The sequence below is a fragment of the Brassica rapa genome, chromosome A02 (assembly GCF_000309985.2).
Source record: "Brassica rapa cultivar Chiifu-401-42 chromosome A02, CAAS_Brap_v3.01, whole genome shotgun sequence".
Lineage (NCBI taxonomy): Eukaryota > Viridiplantae > Streptophyta > Magnoliopsida > Brassicales > Brassicaceae > Brassica > Brassica rapa.
Genome location: NC_024796.2, coordinates 28,770,609 through 28,790,624, shown reverse-complemented (window position 1 = coordinate 28,790,624; position 20,016 = coordinate 28,770,609). Strand labels below are relative to the sequence as shown.

General features: G+C 34.4%; 4 protein-coding genes and 1 long non-coding RNA gene across 6 annotated transcripts; 1 reads left to right on the top strand and 4 right to left on the bottom strand.

The window, feature by feature from the left end:
* Window positions 1-5,012: 5,012 nt before the first annotated feature.
* LOC103854736 (putative hydrolase YtaP) lies at window positions 5,013-8,167 on the bottom strand. The gene is given in 14 exon segments (XM_018656239.2): window positions 5,013-5,265; window positions 5,352-5,449; window positions 5,532-5,625; window positions 5,693-5,745; window positions 5,815-5,884; window positions 6,031-6,101; window positions 6,192-6,282; window positions 6,545-6,598; window positions 6,685-6,771; window positions 6,862-6,990; window positions 7,072-7,152; window positions 7,249-7,319; window positions 7,467-7,598; window positions 7,671-8,167. Coding segments are annotated over 14 exon segments (1,218 nt in total). The 5' UTR covers window positions 7,750-8,167; the 3' UTR covers window positions 5,013-5,157.
* Window positions 8,168-9,011: 844 nt separating this feature from the next.
* On the bottom strand, window positions 9,012-11,294 carry LOC103854737 (protein tesmin/TSO1-like CXC 7). The gene is made up of 8 exons (XM_009131698.3): window positions 10,986-11,294; window positions 10,733-10,816; window positions 10,480-10,639; window positions 10,029-10,304; window positions 9,836-9,924; window positions 9,671-9,765; window positions 9,345-9,584; window positions 9,012-9,264 (listed from the first exon to the last, which is right to left on the bottom strand). Exons 1-8 carry the CDS (start codon window positions 11,237-11,239, stop codon window positions 9,173-9,175), a joined length of 1,290 nt encoding a protein of 429 aa, XP_009129946.1. The 5' UTR covers window positions 11,240-11,294; the 3' UTR covers window positions 9,012-9,172.
* LOC117131817 lies at window positions 9,195-9,732 on the top strand. The gene is made up of 2 exons (XR_004455214.1): window positions 9,195-9,420; window positions 9,507-9,732. It is a non-coding gene; the product is annotated as an uncharacterized LOC117131817 (long non-coding RNA).
* An 866-nt stretch (window positions 11,295-12,160) lies between the features above and the next one.
* On the bottom strand, window positions 12,161-15,769 carry LOC103854733 (small RNA degrading nuclease 5). Of its 2 annotated transcripts, none has more exons than XM_009131696.3 (13): window positions 15,419-15,769; window positions 15,277-15,327; window positions 15,135-15,200; window positions 14,829-14,968; window positions 14,634-14,728; window positions 14,431-14,550; window positions 14,258-14,328; window positions 14,120-14,179; window positions 13,983-14,038; window positions 13,841-13,901; window positions 13,488-13,755; window positions 12,527-13,004; window positions 12,161-12,429 (listed from the first exon to the last, which is right to left on the bottom strand). In XM_009131696.3, the coding sequence occupies exons 1-13, from the start codon at window positions 15,527-15,529 to the stop codon at window positions 12,303-12,305; spliced, it is 1,704 nt and encodes a 567-aa protein (XP_009129944.1). In that variant the 5' UTR covers window positions 15,530-15,769; the 3' UTR covers window positions 12,161-12,302. The 2 variants fall into 2 exon arrangements, with proteins under 2 accessions (XP_009129944.1, XP_009129945.1); XM_009131697.3 differs by having other exon boundaries at window positions 14,835-14,968.
* Window positions 15,770-16,086: 317 nt separating this feature from the next.
* LOC103854732 lies at window positions 16,087-19,042 on the bottom strand. The gene is made up of 7 exons (XM_033284548.1): window positions 18,932-19,042; window positions 18,728-18,814; window positions 18,448-18,636; window positions 18,157-18,315; window positions 18,021-18,074; window positions 17,790-17,921; window positions 16,087-17,562 (listed from the first exon to the last, which is right to left on the bottom strand). Exons 1-7 carry the CDS (start codon window positions 19,019-19,021, stop codon window positions 17,155-17,157), a joined length of 1,119 nt encoding a protein of 372 aa, XP_033140439.1. The 5' UTR covers window positions 19,022-19,042; the 3' UTR covers window positions 16,087-17,154.
* Window positions 19,043-20,016: the final 974 nt, after the last annotated feature.

Genomic DNA, 20,016 nt, shown 5'->3' with positions numbered 1-20,016 from the left:
CATTATGCTTTCCCGTGCTTGGTAGATAATGGTAAAAGTACATATTTGTTCGATCCAGAACATCTTATGGGAAGAAATAATTTTTAGTTCATGAACGTTAGTTTTCAATTTATGTCTACTAAATTATTCGTATATTCTATGATTGGATCAAGTTGTTGAATGTTGAATGTCGAAAATCACCATCAGCCCCCACAGTTAAACCAAAGAACTGATTATCAAAGTATCTCGAACCCTGTGAATAGAAAACTCAAGGAAAACTCCGTAAAAGTACCTTTGAGTAATGGAGGAGGAAGTTTATCGCGAAACTATGCGAACCTTCTTGAAACCTCCTTTGATTTACCAGAACACGACCTCAAGCAAAACGTCATCTTCATCTTCGTTAAACACTCAGAAATACTCGGTCAAAAAAAAATATGCCTCATCACCTTTATAGTATATTAAAAATCATCCTTGAAAATTGAAATCTAAATCTGCCGTGATCTCTTGTAACAGATTGATAAACTCATGGATAGCTTTTAGTTATGCCAAATTAACGTGTTCCTTTATTAATATTGGTATAAATAAAAAGAATTAGGAAAATACTAAATTTAATTAAAAGCATATGTTTAGATAAAATGAGTGGCAGTATATTGTAATTATTTTCAAAACAGGAGGGCACCTCAAAAAAGGGTCTTCTGTTTTAATAGTATTGATATATATCATATCTCTCTTTTTTTATTCTATTTCTGTTGTCATAGAGGATGACAAAATGATCATTAGACATTACTATTTCTACATTGTTGTATAAGATAAATCAATTTTTTTTTGGCACAACTGAATGCGGTGAGATCAAAAAGCAGAAAACCTACACGCAAATCACATAAAATGTCTTAAGTTTCTTAAGATATTTTTAATAAAACCTACACGCAAACATGGCATATGTTGCTCATTCGGAACGTAAAAGAGTTTTCAATCACTCTTTCATAAAACCTACACGGAAACCACATAAAAATGTCTGAGGTTAACGTGTTTTCGTGCGGGCTTTGTGAAAGGCTCATGTATTGTATTTGTATTACAAAATCCCAAATAAATTTAATTTCTTACTAATCAGTAGCTAGTCAAAAAGAAGAGTAATATTTGACCAGAAGGAACTAGTCTGATATTCTTCCTGTACAACTATTAGAACAATGTCACATGATCATGTCACAAAAAGTTAGATGCTAAAGTTTTGTCACAGAAGTTTCCTAAGCACCCAAACGTGAGTCTCGATGGCTTTGCTCTTCATCTACTGGTTCCTTTCTACTCGGATCTGTGTTGGCCTTTCGGATGTTTGTTCCTGCTTAATCAATGACCGCTGCATCTAGCGTCTGCGATCCAAAATTAACCTTTCATTATGTCAAAACAACACCGGTGAAGGTTAGCGCTAACCTATTTTCCAGAAGCAGCGGCAACTAATAATGAGTGAAAGAGACGCTGAAATTAATGGCGTCAGCGGCGTTCCACTTTCTGTTACACCTGCGTCTCACTTTTGGAGTCTCGGTAACTTTCCGAAACTTTGATTCTATTATTTTTGTCTCCGTCGCATTGCTTTTTCTTGCCGCAGACCCTAGACGCAGCGGCCATGAAACGAACATGGACAATGTCTTAATTTAACACATCTCCTAGCTCTAAATTTCCGCACAAAGGATATGATCTCTCAAGGAAAAATATCAGCTTACCATTTATGCCCCCACGGTTTAAGAGCTGCATAAGATGGCACTACAAGAAAACATGCAACATTCTGACGGACATTCCGACGGATAATATTTTCGTCGGTTTTCTTTGACGACATTCCGACGAAACATATATTTTCATGTTCGTCGGTATTTCGTCGGAGACGAAAGTAAAGTCGTCGGAAATATCCGACAAAATTTCGACAGAATATTATAGTTTTAGAGTTTCGATAGGAATTTGAAGTTCGTCGGAATTCCTTCGAAATATTCCGACGGAAATCCGACGGGTTTTTGACTTTCGTCGGAATATCGTCGGAATTTTCCTACGGATTTCCGACGAAACAGATTTTAGATTTGCAAAGTTATTATAAATGTATAATTTGATACTTAAAATATCCAAACAACACATATATAAATTTATAATATGAAATTAGTTCACACCATTAAAGTTTTTTTATATAAAAAATTATTTACGTATACATATCAACGTATTCGTAACATCCTCCAATAACACTTATATACTTATACAAACATATTACGGTAATATAAGACTAGATTTTGATTTTGTATAATATCGAATGAAACAAGTAATTATTTTAGTTAAACCTCTTTAAATCATTTACATACTATCAAAGATTTCTATGTGATCATTTTAGACTGTTGTTTTGAAACCCCAAATTCTTATTTCTCAAAATTCCGTCGGAAATCCGTCGAAAATTCCGACCAAATTCTGACGGAAAATACCGACGAAATTCCGACGGACTTTAACCCTGACCAATCAAAAGACATGCAGAAACTCATAGTTTCTCGAGGCTTCCTTTGGCGATATTCTAGAAACATTCCGACAGAATTCCGACGAAATATATGTGACGAACAGTTTTCGTCGGTATTTCGTCGGAATTTTTCACTTTATCCGGAAAGAAAATTCGCGAAATTTATTTGATTAATCGCTTAAAATAGAACCGACCGAATTCCGACGGAAACTGTCCGTCAGTTTATATTTAATACATAAACCGCCCCTTCTTCTTCCTCCTCATTTTTTCTCTTCTCCTCTGCAATTTTTGCGGTCTTACTCCTCTTTATCTCTCACAAATCTGTGACTCAGACCCCAAATCCTCCAAATATTTTCCCCAATCATGTAAGTCATCAAAACCCCTCTTTAGATTACATTTTTTTTTAGGTTGGAATGTTAGATTTGTGGATTTTAGGTTTTGAATCTGAAGATTTAGGATAGAATTGATAGTTTTAGGAGTTATATGTTGTTGTTTTGTTTTAGGAGTTATATATATATATGTTTTCAAGTTTTTATTATCTTTTATTGTTTCAAAACGTTTTTATAATTTTATATAACGTTTTAAGCTTTTTATAAAACATTTTAAGTTTCTATAAATTTTTTTTTAAGTTTGTTATAATTTATAAAACGTTTTCTGGTTTCTAAAATTTATCAAAACATTTTTCACCTTTTTAAAATCCGTTTCAATCTATAAAATGTTTTTGTGCTTTTTTAGATTTAATTAAAATATTTTTCAGTTATTAGAAAAAGGTTTCAATTAAAATAGTTTTTAAAATTTAAAAAAACGTTTGCTCTTTTTTTTAAAAAATATTTTCAATTTATAAACCGTTTTATGTTTTTAAAAATTTATAAAAACATTTATTATAAAGGATTTTAAAAAAAATTATACTACAACAACGTTTTTCTAATTTTAATTATCTATATAAAGAATTAGAAATATTTATTATAAATATTTTAAAAAAAAAAATATCTAAGAAAACGTTTCTCTAATTTTTAAATTTTATATATATTTCATGAATTGAAAAAATATTTATTATCAATATTTAAATAAAATCTGTTTTTTTTTAAATAATTTATAAAGTCCGTCAGAAATTTCGTCGGAAACATGTCCTTTGGAATTTCGTCGGAAATCTATCCGTCGGAATTTCGTCGGAGTTTTGTCGGAATTGTATCTGTCGGACATTTGTCAGAAATATGTCCGTCGGATTTCGTTGGAAATTCATTAGAAATTTTGACTAAATTTTTATTTTCGACAAGTTGTAACCGACGACTATTTTCGTCGGAGATTTGGTCGGAAATAGCTTATTCCGACGGATTTCCGATGAAATCGTCCGTAGGAAACTAGCTGTTTTCTTGTAGTGTGGTCCCTGAAGCTTGACAAGATCTGCTTTTCTTGTTCTGCGTAAACATCCGAGCTTGTGCTGTGTCTTCTTTCTCTTGGCTTGTTCTCACTCTCGCCGACGTATCTTTCTCTGATATGTTCACATTTTCTTCATCACACATCAACGCCCGTGTAGCTGGAGACATAGGTTTCTAGTCCATTTTACCAGCGTCAAGGACACAATCTGGAGAGTCATTGATCATATTAGCATCTCCCTGAGCTGGATCAATCGAAGAGTCTTTCTCATATTCCCCTGAAACCCCATATTACGAATTCTCTTAACAGTGATCCTCTATATCTAATGGCATGATATGTACCTGGCATTTTATTTGCTACATCCACCGATTTTGAGACCAAAAGCTAGTTAAATTTAAGTTTAAATTTGGTTAGTTCGGTTTCAAAATTTCTACAGAAGTTTTTGAATTCAGTTAAATTTAAGTTTAAATTGGTTAAAAATTCAAAACAAAATCGGTTAAAGTCGGTTATTTCAATAAGTTTGGTTAATTCAGTTCAGATTTTAGTTAGTTCGGTTCAGAATTTTGGGTAAGATTGGAATAGTTTGGTTAAAAACATTTTTTTGTGAGGAAACCGAACTGGAAACTGAAAATGTTAATGGCCAAATCGAACCGAACCTCTTAACCGAAAACCTAACATTTCGGTTTGGTTTGGCAGGTTTGGTTAATAACCGCAGGCCTACCTAAAAGTATCACCGAATGTACTTTTTCCTTTGACACATACTAATTTAAATGCAGGACCATATTGTTAACATACAAGCACAAGACTCATTCATTTTGTTCTGGTGGGAAGATCATCTCCAGTGCAGACATTGCTTTCTACATCAACAATGTATGTTTTTCCTACTTGTTCCATATCTCAAGTTCATTGGAACTTTTGGTTTTAGACTAAAATTAAAAGGTGTTGTAATAACTGCAGGACATGATCTATGTTGTGGAGTCAAAACCCGCAAAACAGTATGGAGATGTCTTCTTGCGGCAGATTGAAAAGGTAAGCACAAGCATCCATACCTACAAACATGATAAGAATCCAACTGTTTTTTTTGGTTCTCATTGTGCAGCTTGAAGGTGTGATAAACGACATGGACCGTACTTGAATGAAAGATTTTGTCTGTGCTACTTCTACCTTCACCTGTCTACTAAATTGATATGCATTTCATGCTTTTATTTAACCATACATATACTTTGGAACCAAAGTTTTGAGATGTCTCTTATGGACATGCATTTATTAGTTTACATTTTTATTTTTTCTGTTACATATAGTCATGTGCCTTAGTTTTAATGAGAAGTCATGTTTCCTTGTTTAAGGAACTTGTCAAACCAGTCTGATGATTCTTTGATCATGAAACTCGTCACTGTGTGTCCAACTCCCTCTTCTGCTACGAACTGCTCTCTCAAAGCAAACACCAGAAGACTTTTTAGAGCATTGTATCTGGTTGCATTAGAACTATAGGTTGAGATCAGTGATGTACCTTGAAGTTTTCAGGAGACGCAGTTTTGTTATAAGCCTTCTTAGCTCTCTCTAACGGAACAACTAGTCCACCAAGAGGACAGCGAGGATCCTCAGCGCCTGCAAATTAAATCCTAAGTATATGTTTTTTCTTTGTGCGCTGGTAGATAATGAGCCATTACATAGATTAGTCTGTGCTCACCGTTAAGGAGGTAAAGAGGGCGTGGAGCAGTGACTGGTACCGAGTAGGGCGCATCAAACTGAGAGGCTAATCCAGGAGCTATTCTGTCCCACACCTGTTTCATTACAGACCAATCATTCGAGTCGCAATCCGAAATTATAGTCACCATCATGCTTCTTTACCTTTTCTACCACGTCTTTGTCGATTTCACTCTTTCCCATATCAATCCTTGCTTCTGAAAGCATTAAAGAATATCAGAGGACTATAATCTTTAATTCATATCTATGTTTATTCAGAATGTGACCTTCAAATACAGGTTTTAAACTGTTTACTCTTGCTTGCCAGGCATCATTGTCTATTGCCTATCTAAATCCCTGACCAACATACAAAACTTATTATAAACTTTAAGTCTCTTCTAAATGTGAAAGCATATCCAAACAAATCAGTATAGTCCACGTAGTTGCAGTGTTGCTTATTGGTATATGGTTAAGAGAAAAGATTAGCTACGGATAACTGGCACCTGAACACCGATCAAAGGAGCAGCCACGGAATAGCGGGTGTCAACTGCAGCAGCAAACCAAGCACGCATCCCTGTGTTTGATTTTTACAATGAGGAGAGTTTAGTAATGTAGTAATACCAAAAGCTACAAATCCTGGTACTCAGTTTATTCTATGACTGACCTCCTAGTGAAATACCGGTGATTCCTATTCTTTTCGGGTCTATATCTTCCCTCTGAGTAAGATATTCAGCTAGCTTGATCAAATCCCAGACCTGAAAAACAAAAACATCAACAATAGTAGATGCAGTAATAATAATGTTTTACCAGGGGGGCCCCAAAATTTAAGAGGCTATAAACATTTTGGTGTTAATCTTGATAGCTATTTTTACAATCTGATACCATAAAAGTTATATGTATATTAGTTCTTTAAGATTTTGGAGACAGCATATATGATTAGGCTATGCCACCGGTCATGGGTCTTATTACATTCTAAAGGAAACAAAAAATGGAGCTAAATGGAAGTAATATTCTTACAGTATCAAAGATAAATGGCATTGTGTTTCCATTTTTCCAAGATGATACAAGAGCCTGTATTGAAATTTACACCAAAACCACTATGTCAGAACTTAGTAGACTAATAAAACATCCAGATGAATGATAAACAAAGACTTTACATCTTGATAGGCAGTTTTGGAGTCAGCTCTTTCACCATGGTAGCGAGAGTCTAAACCAATGGCTACATATCCCCTTGAAGCATATGCCTTAAGAAGCAAACCAAGCAACTTGTTTCAACTTTCAATATATAAGAAAATCAAAAGTACAAGTTAAGATGTTTTTGTTTTTGTTTTTACTTCAAGCCATGGCCTTAACCATTCTTTGTTTGCGCTTGTGCCATGCATAAACACAACAGCTGGTCTTCTTTCTTCACTCTTCTTCTTCAAGCTTAAAATAAGCAAAGGCATTCTTCCTTGCTCTCCAGCCTTGTTCCATTACAGAAACAAGATCTTAGGACATAGAAAAATTATCAGAAAGAGAAAGGGGGAGTGTAATAAATAAATTACCTCAGTGTGTAAATGAATATTTTCCTCTTTAAGCATATCTTTTAAGTTATCAATATGTTCCTTTGGACAAGACTCTAGTGCCTGGTTGGTTTGGTAATGAAGATAATGAATTTTCTTTTTATAATTATTACATATATGTAAGCAAAAAAAAATGATTCAAGAATAATAATATCTCACTGCTGTAGATGGAATAGCACTTTGAAAGATAGGATTGGCCACTGGCTTTGAACACTCAGCTACCAATGGAACTGGATGTTCCCAAATATTTAATCAAGTTTTAGAAGTTAATTAAGGAAGTTAATCATTAAAAAAAGGAAGTTAATCATTTAATCTGTGGTTATGAAGAGAACTTTTTTAAAAAGAAGGTTTCTTAATAATAAAATCATTAAATGAACCTTGGCCTAATCGTCGACTAAGAAGAACTCGGAGAAACTCAGATCGAAAGTCTACAGCTTCGTGTGTTTCCATAGCTCCGGTGATTAGGAGATTGGAAACAAGAAGAAATAATAGACAGTTCTTTACAAGAACTGCAAGAAATAAAATCTACAGAGATGAGTAATGAGGAAAGATACAAATATTAAAAGAGAAGATATTGAAACCTTTGGATAATCGTTGACATGGAAGAATGTGGAGAAACTCCGATCTGAGCTCATTGGTTTCGTTAGTCAACGTTTCCATGTAGTCCGGTGATCGTTCCGAGGAAACAGATTTGGATGTTCTGTTTTTATTATGTTAGTGTGGCTAGGATGCACGTAGCACGTTCAGTGCCGACCAATTTGCTACCTACCTGCTTAAGTGCTTATTGACTTATTGTTGGTTATGGCTTCTATCTACGTGTTTTAGTCAACGTTTTGTTTCTGTTAGTTAAGCCATTTTATTTTATACATCATCTTTCTTCTTTTTATTTATTTAACGTTTCAAAAATATATTAATTTATAGATATTTTAAAATTTTAATATAAAATTTTCTCTTTTTATATATTTAAAATATTTATACTCTACATTTTGTTTTGTAATGGTTAAGTAAATAATTAATAATGTTTATTTTTAAATAACAAAAATAACTAGTGATGTCTTAATTAACAAAAATAACTAGTGATGTCTTAATTAACAAAAATAAGTAGTGATGTTTTAATGTTAGACAATTTTCTCAAATAGTCTTTTTTTTAATTTTTGTCACAAAAATAGCTCTCAAGAAAGAAAATGACCAAAATATTTTTTTTTTTTGAAAAATTTAATTTTTATTTTATTTGAAACTCTATCTCTAAAACTTCATCCCTTAACTCTAAACACTAAGTCTAGATTAGTTAACCTTACGGTAAAAATATATATTTTGGTCATTTTTACCATTTAATAAAACTTATTTTGGTCATTTTCTTCATTGGTGTCTATTTTTGTGATAAAAACTTAAAAATGATTATCATATGAAATTTCTCTTTAAGGTTTCAAAATATATATATTAAACATTTTCTTGATTTATATTCTTAATTCCAAAAACTATTTTTAATATTTATTATTGTTTAATTCTAGATATATCGCCCGTACTTTACCCCCAACACATTTTTATGATTATCTGTGATAATGTTAGTAGGGTAAAATTGTCGACATAAGGAAATCATATATCATATCTCTCTTTTTTTATTCTCTTTCTTGTAAAAAAGAAAATATTTCTGCTTTTGTATAGACGATGACAAGATGAATACACTACTATTTCTACTGGTGCATGTCCATTGTTGTATAAGACAAATCAGATTTTTGGGACTAGTGTATGTGGTGAGTTCAAAAAAGCATTAACCTCCAAAACATGGTATATGTTGCTCATACCGAACGTAAAAGAGTTTTCAACCACTCTTTTATAAAACCTACACAAACCACTAAATTTTTTTGAGGTGTTTTCGTGCTGGCTTTGTGAAATACACATGTATTGTATTGTATTGACAATCAAATGAATTGAATTTCTTACTAATCAGTAGCTAAAAGAAGAGTTTATATTTGACCAGAAAGAACTAGTCTGATCTTCCTATACAACTTTTAGAACAATGTCACATGATCATATGGTACAACAAAAGAGTTAGATGCTAAATTTTTGTCACAGAAGTCCCCTACGAACCCAAACTTGAGTCTCCATGGCTTTGCTCTTCATCCTCTGGTTCCTTTCTACTCGGATCTGTGTTGGCCTTTTGGATGTTTGTTCCTGCAAAATCAAACACATCTCCTCGCTCTAAATTTATGCACAAAGGATATGATCTCTCAAAGAAAAAATATCAGCTTTACCATTTATGCTCCCACGGTTTAAGAGCTGCATAAGATGGTCCTTGAAGCTTAACAAGATCTGCTTTTCTTGTTCTGCGTAAACCTCCGAGCTTGTGCCTGTGTCTTCTTTCTCTTGGCTTGTTCTCACTCTCGCTGATGTCTCTTTCTCTGATATGGTCACAGGTTCTTCATCACACATCAATGCGCGTGTTGCTGGAGACATAGGTTTCTCGTCCATTCTACCAGCGTCAAGGACACAATCTGGAGAGTCATTCATCACATTAGCATCTCTCTCAGCTGAATCAAGTGAAGAGTCTTTTTCTCGGCTTTCTTCTTTTTGTCTGTACCTGACATTTTATTTGCTACCTCCACCGATTTTGAGACCAAAAGTGAGCATAGCTCTTTGGCATGGCGCAGCTGGTTAGTATCTGACTGTGAGGACCTATACAAGTCAACAACCAGACAAAACCTTAAGATGGTATCACTCTAGTTTCGAATTTGATATCACTAACCTGTAAGTAGGTGCGGTAGATCCTGGTACCACTCTGTTGTTAGGGACTGTGAATAAAGAAGTGTCACCATCCCTTACAACGTAATTCACCTAGTTTGAACAAGAAAACACACACACAAAGAAACTATGCATTAAACGCACAAAGTGAAGCTAAAGAGCATGAGAATCATCACATCAAACACAAAGGGGTTTACCGTCTGGTCTTGGACAAGGGGTGGAACCGCAGATGAACCTCTATCTGCTACTGAATGTGAAGCTGCCTTGATCTTTCTTGCTTGAAGAAGGTCCAGATAACCAGACATGTCGAGCTCATCGCTTCCTTCAAAGTTCTTGCAATCTCGACATCTACAGTTCTCTGAGCACCGGACATTGGCCTGGTAACACTCGCAGTACTTCTTAAGGCATCCTGATCTCTTGCAGTTGCACCCTCTGCTGTGCTTTCCCAGAGTCACGAGTTGCCTCACATCCTCCTACCAAATCGAGGATAAATTGATAAAATGAGTACATCAAAATCATCTCTTGACACTTTCTTTCTTCAGCTTAAAGGCTAAACAAAGTTTATACCAAATTGATTCCGTTCAAATGCATGTGGTGTCCCATCTCCTAACTAAGTTGTAGCCAAAGTATAAATTTAGAGGACAAAACCTGAGGAGTAGCACCAATCTTGGGCTCGAAAGCACCCGGATTACGCTCCAAGGTAGCCTTGATAGCTTCCTGTCTTTCAGCCTCATTCTCCAAAGTGTTGTGACACTTCAAGCAGTTGCATCCATTGCAATACGATCCAGACGCAAAGCATTCACAATACCTATACAAAGATTACATCAACCTTCAAGTCACTAACTCTATTTATAACGGCCACACATTAACCACAAAGACATGGAGAATATTGAGTACTTACAGCCTCAAGCATCTTGAAGCTTTACACTTGCAACGCCTCTGCTCACTCGGAGTAACATCATCATTGGACTCAGCTTCTTGATTGCTGCATAAACAAATCAAAAACTCTAACTAACAATCTCCCACGTTCTGTTATTCAGTTACAGAGTCTGTTAAATGAACCGGTTGAATAATACACGGTTTATGCTAAACCAATTTGGTCAGCTTTAATATTTCCTTAAACCGATGAAACTAATCAAAGATTCGTGACAAACCGATGAACCGGAAGTGTCTGTGGCGGCGTGGCGTGACTGGCGTCTTGCGTAGCTGATGGCTGCTTCTCGGAACTTGACGGCGGCGTCTGAGGATGAGAAGGAAAGTCTTCTTCTTCTCTCCGATCTTGCGAATCGAGTACAGGATGGGACTGTTTGATCGCACTTTCGTTAGAAGATTCCATCTTCGCCTCCACAGCCGCCGCCTGGACGGAGGAATCTGATTGACGCGGCGAATCTTGATCGGATATCCCCATTGTACAGCGGAGTGATGGAGCTCGTCGTCTTCGTTTTGTTTCTTCGTCTCTTGAGAGATCTTTTGAAAAAAAATTTGAGGCTTTATGGATTTTGAGAATCGAATTTAACGGCTGAGATGAAGAGGAGTTTTATCAACGGTTACGATCGTCAGATCAGCATCACACTAATGAGAGACCTTCCGAGTGAAACAGAGAGTTTTCCTGTTGCTCAACTCGAGTACCGGTTCGGGTTCAGATCAAATTTCCGGGTTTTTGGGTTTAACCACCTAAACATGTTCAAATTGTGTGTGTTCAAGTTGGATTCGGCTGATTATAATTCAAATTTGAGTACTTTTAGATATCATAACACAATAAAATATGAAATGAAGTATTTAGCTTAACATATTTATTTCAAATACTAATTTGAATATTTTAGTTTTTCGGGTAACCGTTATGATTTAGATAATATCTATGTACAAAAACTATTCGGTATTTTTACAGTTTGGATTTGTTATGGATTCGGATTTTTCGGTTCAGATTTGTTTTGGATTCAAGTTTTCTTCGGTTCAGATTTGGTTTAAATCTTGGGTTCTTAGTACCAAACCTCTATCATCACTATGAAAATGTAAATCGGTATATGAAAGGCATACAAAGTTATAAAATAAACCAATACAATCAAAAAGTTATACCGAGAACTGAAGGTAATGAGTATGTATACTGGTTACTATAAAATGCAAAAAAATATGAAATGAAGTATTTAGCTTAAAATATTTATTTCAAATACTAATTTGAATATATTGGTTTTTTGGATAACCGTTCTGATTTAGATAATACCTATGTACAAGATCTATTCGGTATTTGTCCAGTTGGATTTGTTATGGATTCGAGTTTCCCGGTTCGGATTTGGTTTAAATCTTGGGTTCTTACCAAACCTATCATCACTATGGAAATGTAAATCGGTATATGAAAGGCATACAAAGTTATATAATAAACCAATACCGAGAACTGAAGGTAACGAGTATGTATACTGGTTACTCATATAAAGTATACAATGCAAAAAAATTAGAGTCCGTGTTATACGCTTTCATTGCTTGATACCTACAAAACAGAGAGCTACTTCAGCTTGCGCTTGAAGCTCTTCAAGAACCTTGACAGTTTTCTCACGGCTAAACCCAATCTCACTCTTCTCGTCTCTCAGCATCTTCCTCACTCTTCATCACACAAGAAACAGACAGTATAGGAAACATAATCAGATTAGCTGTTTCTTTAAAAAAGCTTAAAAGATATTGAAACTGAGTGATAACAAACCTGTGTACAATGGCTGTGTCTCCATGTCCGGTGCAAACTATAAACATTGCGTTTGGTGGTAATGCAGCGTGAAGGGCATGCACTCTTTCATCCATTTTCTTTAATATCTCTTTCGTTTCAGCTGAAACTTTGCTCATGGGATGCTTCTCAGGGGCTGAATCATGGCTACATGTCAGTAATGAGATCATTTTTGCTAGTCTTGGGTTCAGTTTCTCTGGATCATCCGCTCTGCTCTGGAAATGTGTGTTTAGTTCCGAGAACTGTGTCCAAACGAACTGTGACCGCATGTTCTTTACCTCTTTCATGGCCTTTGAAAGTGCTTCATCATCATCAGATACTGGAATTGCATTTGATGAGTCGGAAGCATATCGTTTCACGATGTTGATGTTGTCGACAATAGAAGTGGCTTTCCCGCTCTCATTCAAAACGTTGAGGAGTCTCTTTCTTATCATCTCCGGTGGTGAACCGAAGTCAGGTCCTAAGAGGAAGCCAAGAAGGTAAATCACTTCATAGGATAAATAAGAAGAAAGATTTAAACAGTGTTCTAAGGGCATCTCCAATGCAACACTAAAATTTACTCTATATTTCACTCTAAAATAGAGTAACTCTATTATAGAGTTGAATTTGCTCCAATGGTTCACTCTATAATAGAGTTACTCTATAATAGAGTGACATATAGAGTAATCTTGTTTTTTTACTCCAAATATAGAGTGAAAAAATAAGATTACTCTATATTTCACTCTATTATAGAGTAACTCTATTATAGAGTGAACCATTGGAGCAAATCCAACTCTATAATAGAGTTACTCTATTTTAGAGTGAAATATAGAGTAAATTTTAGTGTAGCATTGTAGATGGTCTAAAAGTCGGTATAGACGTTCAAAATATCGGTATAGGCACCCGCCTAATCAATAATCTCCTATAAAACGCCTAATTAACGTTGAGAATAGGAATCTCTTACCATATTTTATCTTCATTAATGCCAAATCCATGGCTGCCTTTGCATCCTCGACGCTGTCATGTCCTGATTCAGACATCTGTATCTCTCTAGCTAGGAACTTTTTCGCTAGAATCCGAAGTTTGGTTTTATAAGAACCACCCCGTGGATGCTTGTATAGTACTGCAGTGTCAATCACCAGGTTATGAGAGATCTTCAGAGAAACCAAGTCATTCTCCAAAGAGTGTCCTACTAGTACTGTCTCTTTATAAACCAGCTTTAAGAACTCTTCCTGAACATAGCAAACGGCTCTGATATTATCATACTAGAGACCATTACAAGTATGTAAATAAAAAGTTAAAAGGATCTTGTGGAACCTGAATGTCTCTAATAGTTGTTGTAACTCCCTCCATCATCTCAGCTGTTATTCCGCTATACCTGCAAACCAATACCAATACTATTATATTTATAACTTTGTACACCAAACCAAACCAGACCGAGCATATCACAAGGGCTTACCTTGTATTGTAATCAGTAATAAGATTTGTTGGCTTGACTAACTTATCGAGTAGAACCTGCACCACCATGGAAACTTAGTAACAGAAAAAGAAGAGATCTAACAAACTTGAAAACAGTAAGGAAGAAGAAGAAGACACCTGTCCTTCTATATCAACCAGTGTCACTCTTGTCAATTCAAATCCATCCTTTGTAATACACTAGAGTGAAACATAAAGAGAAGAAATGATTAGCTCACAAAGCATCATCACAAAAGGCTAGAGAACATAGTTGCTTACCATCTCGCAATCAAGAGCCAAAATTTCATGAGGACATGATCCTGATGGTGCAGGAAGTGTAGCAATAAACTCTGCATGACAAAAAATTATCAAACGAAATGACACAGAGGCAAAAGGTTAACAGCTTAAACATGATTAAGGTGTTAATCTTCAATAGCTAGAAGAACTCCTACCTGTCTCAAATTTATATCCGTTTTGTTCCATTTCCTTTCTACTTAGAGTGTAGTATGCAACTGGGAATGGTATATCTTTTGTGAGCTCAACGAAGGACTGCCCCGTCAGATTACATGCTTCTACAAGCAAAAAAGTTATCTTGTTAGGGCCTTACATCAGGAGAAGGTTTGTTATAAGATCTAGTTTACAAGATTTTAACTACCTGGCTTAGATTCCACTAGACCAGTAGTGGTTTTCTTCTTCTTACCCCTGCAAGTAAGTATTGTATCGATTGTCTTCATCTCATCAACTGCACAGCTAAAAGAAGAAAAATCAAAAGATGTTATACACCAAAAATTAACCAAGACAATAGTATTCAAATAAGCAATAAGAAAAAAGAGAAAGAACCAAAACTTACACCAACCTCAAAGCTAAAAGCGGTATAGGATTGCCACAACATGATTTCAACCTAGCAAGTTCTTTAGACTGTGATAAGTACAAAGCTGCATCCAATCCAGGGAGGTAGAGCAAGACAACCTTTGGAATTAGAGGCTTATTCTGCAAAAACCATATTCTTCAAATATCACTTAATACTTACACAAAAATATATATAAAGGCAACATATGAGTAATGACACATACAAAAAAAAAAGCCAGTTCCAAGTTCAATCATCAACACATACACAACAACAAGTTTCAATCTTTTTTTGTTTTGGGGTTCATACCTTGATGAATACCCACGAGGGCATGTAGCCTTCTCCAAGAACCCATGTCACAAGTCCCTGAACATCCTGTTCAAACCCATTATCAATATTTACATTCTCATTAGTCCAAAAAAAAAATAGTTATAACATTTCAAAACCTAACTTGTAAGTTCAATGTTATGTCCGGAGTGTTGAAAACGAGTTCTGGTTTTGCCTGCATCAATTTTGAGCATTAAACTTCAATACAAATATAAACCAATCAATCAAAATCATCTAAGAAGAAGCTTTAAGGGAAAGGTGGTTACTTGAGGTCCGTATATATCGAAGAAACCGTTGCTCTTATCACTACCCTCGGCGCTTTCTCCACCATCAAGATTATCTTCCACGGCGTCGCGCTTCCGCTTCAAAGACGACATCTTTTGACACGTGGCTACGAGAAATCACCGAGAGAGATTGACACAAAGCACTTCCGTTCGTCGCCTGACACCGTGGACGCGCACTTTCTAACAGCCGCCGGTCCAATCTTGAAGGGTTATAAGTTTATAACATTGGTCGGTTCGTAAAATACCGAATTAACCTTTATTTTCTTAATAACCACCCTTGTTTAAAAAAACATATATTTTTACTACTGTAATTTTTTTTAATATAAATTACTAAGCGATATCATAACATTTTGAACTCGATTTTTAATCAAATTATTAAAATTTTAATTCAAAAATAGAAAATTTTATTAGTTTAACAAGTATTTGTTTATTTTAATTTTTTTTTGAATTTCACCCGACAATTAGAACATGGATATTAGTCTAGTGGTTTGCCTAATATGGCTGATATTATTATATAGATTCAAATCTCCATAATGAATGATGTTGATAAATAATAAAAACTTAACAAAGTAACATACTTAGACTTTTATTCATGCCAGTTTATATAATAAGATCATAGTAATTTCTTGTGCGTTATTTCTTATTCTTACAAATTTACATAGTTATTACATTATCAAATCTCTCAAAACAATATCGTCTTTCAAAACTTCTAACAAGTTTTAAATCCACAATAAAAAAGTACACGATAGAATAAAAATTAATTAATTCAGTTCCCATACAATTGTTCTTTTTTTTTTGGAACACCTTCCCATACAATTGTTCATGCACCTGGAAAGTGGAAACGTTTATATTTTTTTTTTTTTTTTGAACTGAGAAACGTTTATATTATTTAAAGGGTAAAAATTCTTTAGGTCAGAAAACACGATTAGTACCAATCAAGATGCATTGATGCAAAACATGACCTTATTGCTCCTGACGCAGAGGATGCTTGAAGTATATGATTTGAGAGTTTTTTTCTTGTTAGGTAGTGTTATTAGAACCAGTATACTTGCTTCCTCATCCTGAGATGAGATCTACAACTCTTGAAAACCGTTACCTCTCTCGTGAACACTTAATACTGAAAAAACATAAACCATATGGTATCCAGCCTTACTCAACTCAGTTTCAAATTGCTTTTATTTGGGTCCAAATTCAATGTGAAGCGGGTAAAGAGTTTACCATATAAGAACGAAGTTGAAGAGAGCATGAGGAATTGATCCCGAGGGATATAAAAAACATCCCTCTCTTTGTTATAAAAAAAATCAAGAATGAGAGGACCTTTCCTCTTGTTTTTTTTTGGTGTAACCTTTCCTCTTGTTCTTTGTTCTTTACAGCTTAAGATTTTTAGTAATGTGCTAGAAGCAGAACAAAAGGGAAAGCATGTAGCAAGGTAAAACTTGCTAAGGTGTTACTTGTATTTTCTAGAGAACTATATTAGAGTATATACATATATAAGCTTGTTTAGTCTTCGTTATATGTCAGTTGTATTTGACAAAAGTTCATCTTAAGTTTTACAAGGGTTCCTAAACAGTTAAATAAGACATCAGCTACTTACAAATTAAAATGACACTGGCCCGGAGAAAAATAAAATATAAGAAGACAGAGTTATACTCTTTGCATTTTCTTAATTTATAATTATTATTTACTAAATTTCAAATTTAGTTATTACACTGAAAATATCAAACTCCACAGGAGTTTCCTCCAGGACCACCATAATTTAAATAGAAACCGTATCGATTACGTCGGAATATAAATCTCTTACCAATTGTTAGCCCATAGCATTTGGGACTATCTAGAACCACTTCTGTAGGAACATAATTCATTTTATGTTGCTCATAACTGGAATCCAAAACTTCGATATTTGTCAAAAGTGCTGAATTCTCGGGGTGATTAACATTCGGAAATTGACCATTACCCATCTCAGGGCTTGAACCAGAACGTGAAGCCTGAACCACACCACCAGCTCCAACCATATTTGCACCATTGTCTAAAAGGTTAAATAGCTCTTTTGGCCAATATCCAAGATCGACGCCAGGTTCACCTAATCCCAGTGCTTCTGTAAGCCACCAGTTTCCAGTATTTTTGTCCTTTTCGCGTATAATTAATAGACACAAAAATAATTTTGATTTAAAAGACTCGCAGTAAAAAAAATGTGTTAAACAAATTATTTGGAAGGGGAAATTTACATAGTTAAAAGGTTTTAGTCATAAATATCAATCACTAATTTGATTCTATAAATTTCATGATTCATAAATCCTTCACTACTAAGTGGGAATGACATATGGGAAATAAATATATAAACTAAGAAAAATACCTGATGGATGGAGTAATGCAACCAGACAGTCTCGCCTGCCCGAAAACCAATGGGTTTAAATATGGGAACCTTCTGTGATACTTGAACAAACCCTGAGCATGCCATATTGTAACATCCTTTTCCATCTTTACCCTATCGAAATCATATTTATATTTACATGTTATTTTATTTAAATATACAACAAGTAAAGTATATTGTCTACACAACTGATAATATATATCACATCCACACCTTCCAAAATCCATATGTCCAAGTACGTCCGTCACCAAACAAGCTTGGATTTACCTGTAAAAGAAATGCAATATTTTAGGACTATCCAGACCATCAAACAGATTAAAGGAAAAAATAAAATATAATGTAAACCTACCATCCAACCCGCTGAGATAAAATTAACCTCATTATTCGATCCACTGCCTATATATATTTGACTATACGAGGCTTGATCTTTTGCGATGTCTACTGATACTACTTCAAACGAAGCTTCTACACCACGATATGGACCATTGTGTGACCTTACTCCAGAAATCTACCAAAAGTGAATGTTTATAGTGATCATTGTGTGACATGTATATATATATATATATATATGTTAATATTTGAAATATACATATAAGAGAATATGAGGTGTAAGTTATTAGGAGGAAAATGAATTGTTTACGTGTGTTCCGGGACTATCAGCTGTTAGCGGATGGAAATGCTTATCGGCCAAAACTTGAGCGTTGGTGACGAATTCTTTAGTATTTCTCAATACAGGAATGGTTTCATCTGGACATGGTATTTTCTGTTTTTGTACTTTGTTTATGCCAATTTGACTTTTTAATTTAGTCCTTGAAACTGATGGTTTCATCTTTCAAAAAAAGGGTGCAAATATAGTCAAGTTAAAATCACATTTAATATAAAAAAATGTATGTAGGAAACCAATTTTTATGACCGTGCACCTGGATTGTATGGTTTTTGAGCAAGGGATGATCAAGTCCTGATTGCATAAAAATATCTATACAATCGTACGTTACATTTTCACCTATCTGCAAATGAAAAAGGATGTTGATCTCGGTACATGATATAAGAAAATGATGACTTAATTAAATAGATCAAAATAAGGGAAACATATACGTGTCTAAAGTTTTTGTGTTAAAGCTGACCTTGAAGGATATGAGAGGCACGACACTTTGATTGGAATGAACTAAGGCTCCTAAGAATAAAAGAGGTAAGAGATTCATAATAAGAGCCATCCTAATTCTTTTTTACACTTTTTGTTTTTGTTGTGTTTTCAAGAAGAATGCTCTGTTATGTATATATATATATTATGATGTCAAAGAATAGCAAACTTTGATTGTATTGTTTTTGGTAATACTTAAACCAAAGGGAAACATATTTTTGTTGTTTTCTTTTAGTGTGAAAGACAATTTTGTTCTGTAGTATTCTACCAAAAAAAAGGAAAGACAATGAATATAAAGATATTTCTTTTATAATTGGTATAATTTACTATAAAATAAAAATGGTGTTAAGTATAAAATCTAAGAAATTGTAATAAATTACTTATACCAGAATAAAATCTAAGAACTTGTAAAAAATGTGTTTGACCAAAATAAATGGTAGTCAATGAAATATTTGTTGCTGCATGTCATTAAGCAATAACTAGATCATAGTCGAACAAAATACTCCATATGTTTCATAATAAGTATCATTTTAACTTCTTTTTTTTCTTGTTACAAAAAAATATCATTTTACAATTACAATGAAAAATAATATTTACTTTCAGCTGAAAATTAATTAAAACCTACATATATATCCGTCACTTTCTTAATCTGTATGAAAAATGTCAAAGTGATATTTATTTAGAAACAGAGGAAGTATCTAGAATTGTTGGGGATCCGATATTTGATTCAGTCTGACCCAATAAAAGAAAACAATCTTTGGAGGAACATGATCCGGCACGTCATGTCCCCCAAAAGATGACATCTTACATGAAATAGACCAAGAGATCGATCACTCAACAAAAAAAAAATCTAGCATAAAACGAAAGGAGAAGTGATACCTTACGAGAGAAGACCTCGGCGAAGGGTGAAGTGACTGAAATGGGAGAAGGTAATACGATGAATGCAATGAGAGTGTGGTTGGTACTTGGTACGAGAGTGATTGAAATGGGAGGAGGTAATACGATAAATGCAGTGATATGAGTGGTTTGGTGAATAGGTGATTGTATGCTAGGCTATGTACGTATATT

What these genes read in the sequence shown, in the direction of transcription:
- LOC103854737 (XM_009131698.3), bottom strand. Translation starts at nt 11,239, where the DNA reads ATGGGGATATCCGATCAAGATTCGCCGCGTCAATCAGATTCCTCCGTC. An exon ending in CAGACACTTCCGGTTCATCG is followed by an intron (nt 10,817 to 10,985) that starts GTTTGTCACGAA and finishes TTGTTTATGCAG; the next exon opens with CAATCAAGAAGCTGAGTCCA. An exon ending in CCCTTGTCCAAGACCAGACG is followed by an intron (nt 9,925 to 10,028) that starts GTAAACCCCTTT and finishes TGTTCAAACTAG; the next exon opens with GTGAATTACGTTGTAAGGGA.
- LOC103854733 (XM_009131696.3), bottom strand. Translation starts at nt 15,529, where the DNA reads ATGTCGTCTTTGAAGCGGAAGCGCGACGCCGTGGAAGATAATCTTGAT. An exon ending in ATTACTGATTACAATACAAG is followed by an intron (nt 13,902 to 13,982) that starts GTAAGCCCTTGT and finishes ATTGGTTTGCAG; the next exon opens with GTATAGCGGAATAACAGCTG. An exon ending in ATTAATGAAGATAAAATATG is followed by an intron (nt 13,005 to 13,487) that starts GTAAGAGATTCC and finishes GCTTCCTCTTAG; the next exon opens with GACCTGACTTCGGTTCACCA.
- LOC103854732 (XM_033284548.1), bottom strand. Translation starts at nt 19,021, where the DNA reads ATGGCTCTTATTATGAATCTCTTACCTCTTTTATTCTTAGGAGCCTTA. An exon ending in TCAAAAACCATACAATCCAG is followed by an intron (nt 18,637 to 18,727) that starts GTGCACGGTCAT and finishes TTTTTTTGAAAG; the next exon opens with ATGAAACCATCAGTTTCAAG. An exon ending in CTGATAGTCCCGGAACACAC is followed by an intron (nt 18,316 to 18,447) that starts GTAAACAATTCA and finishes CACTTTTGGTAG; the next exon opens with ATTTCTGGAGTAAGGTCACA.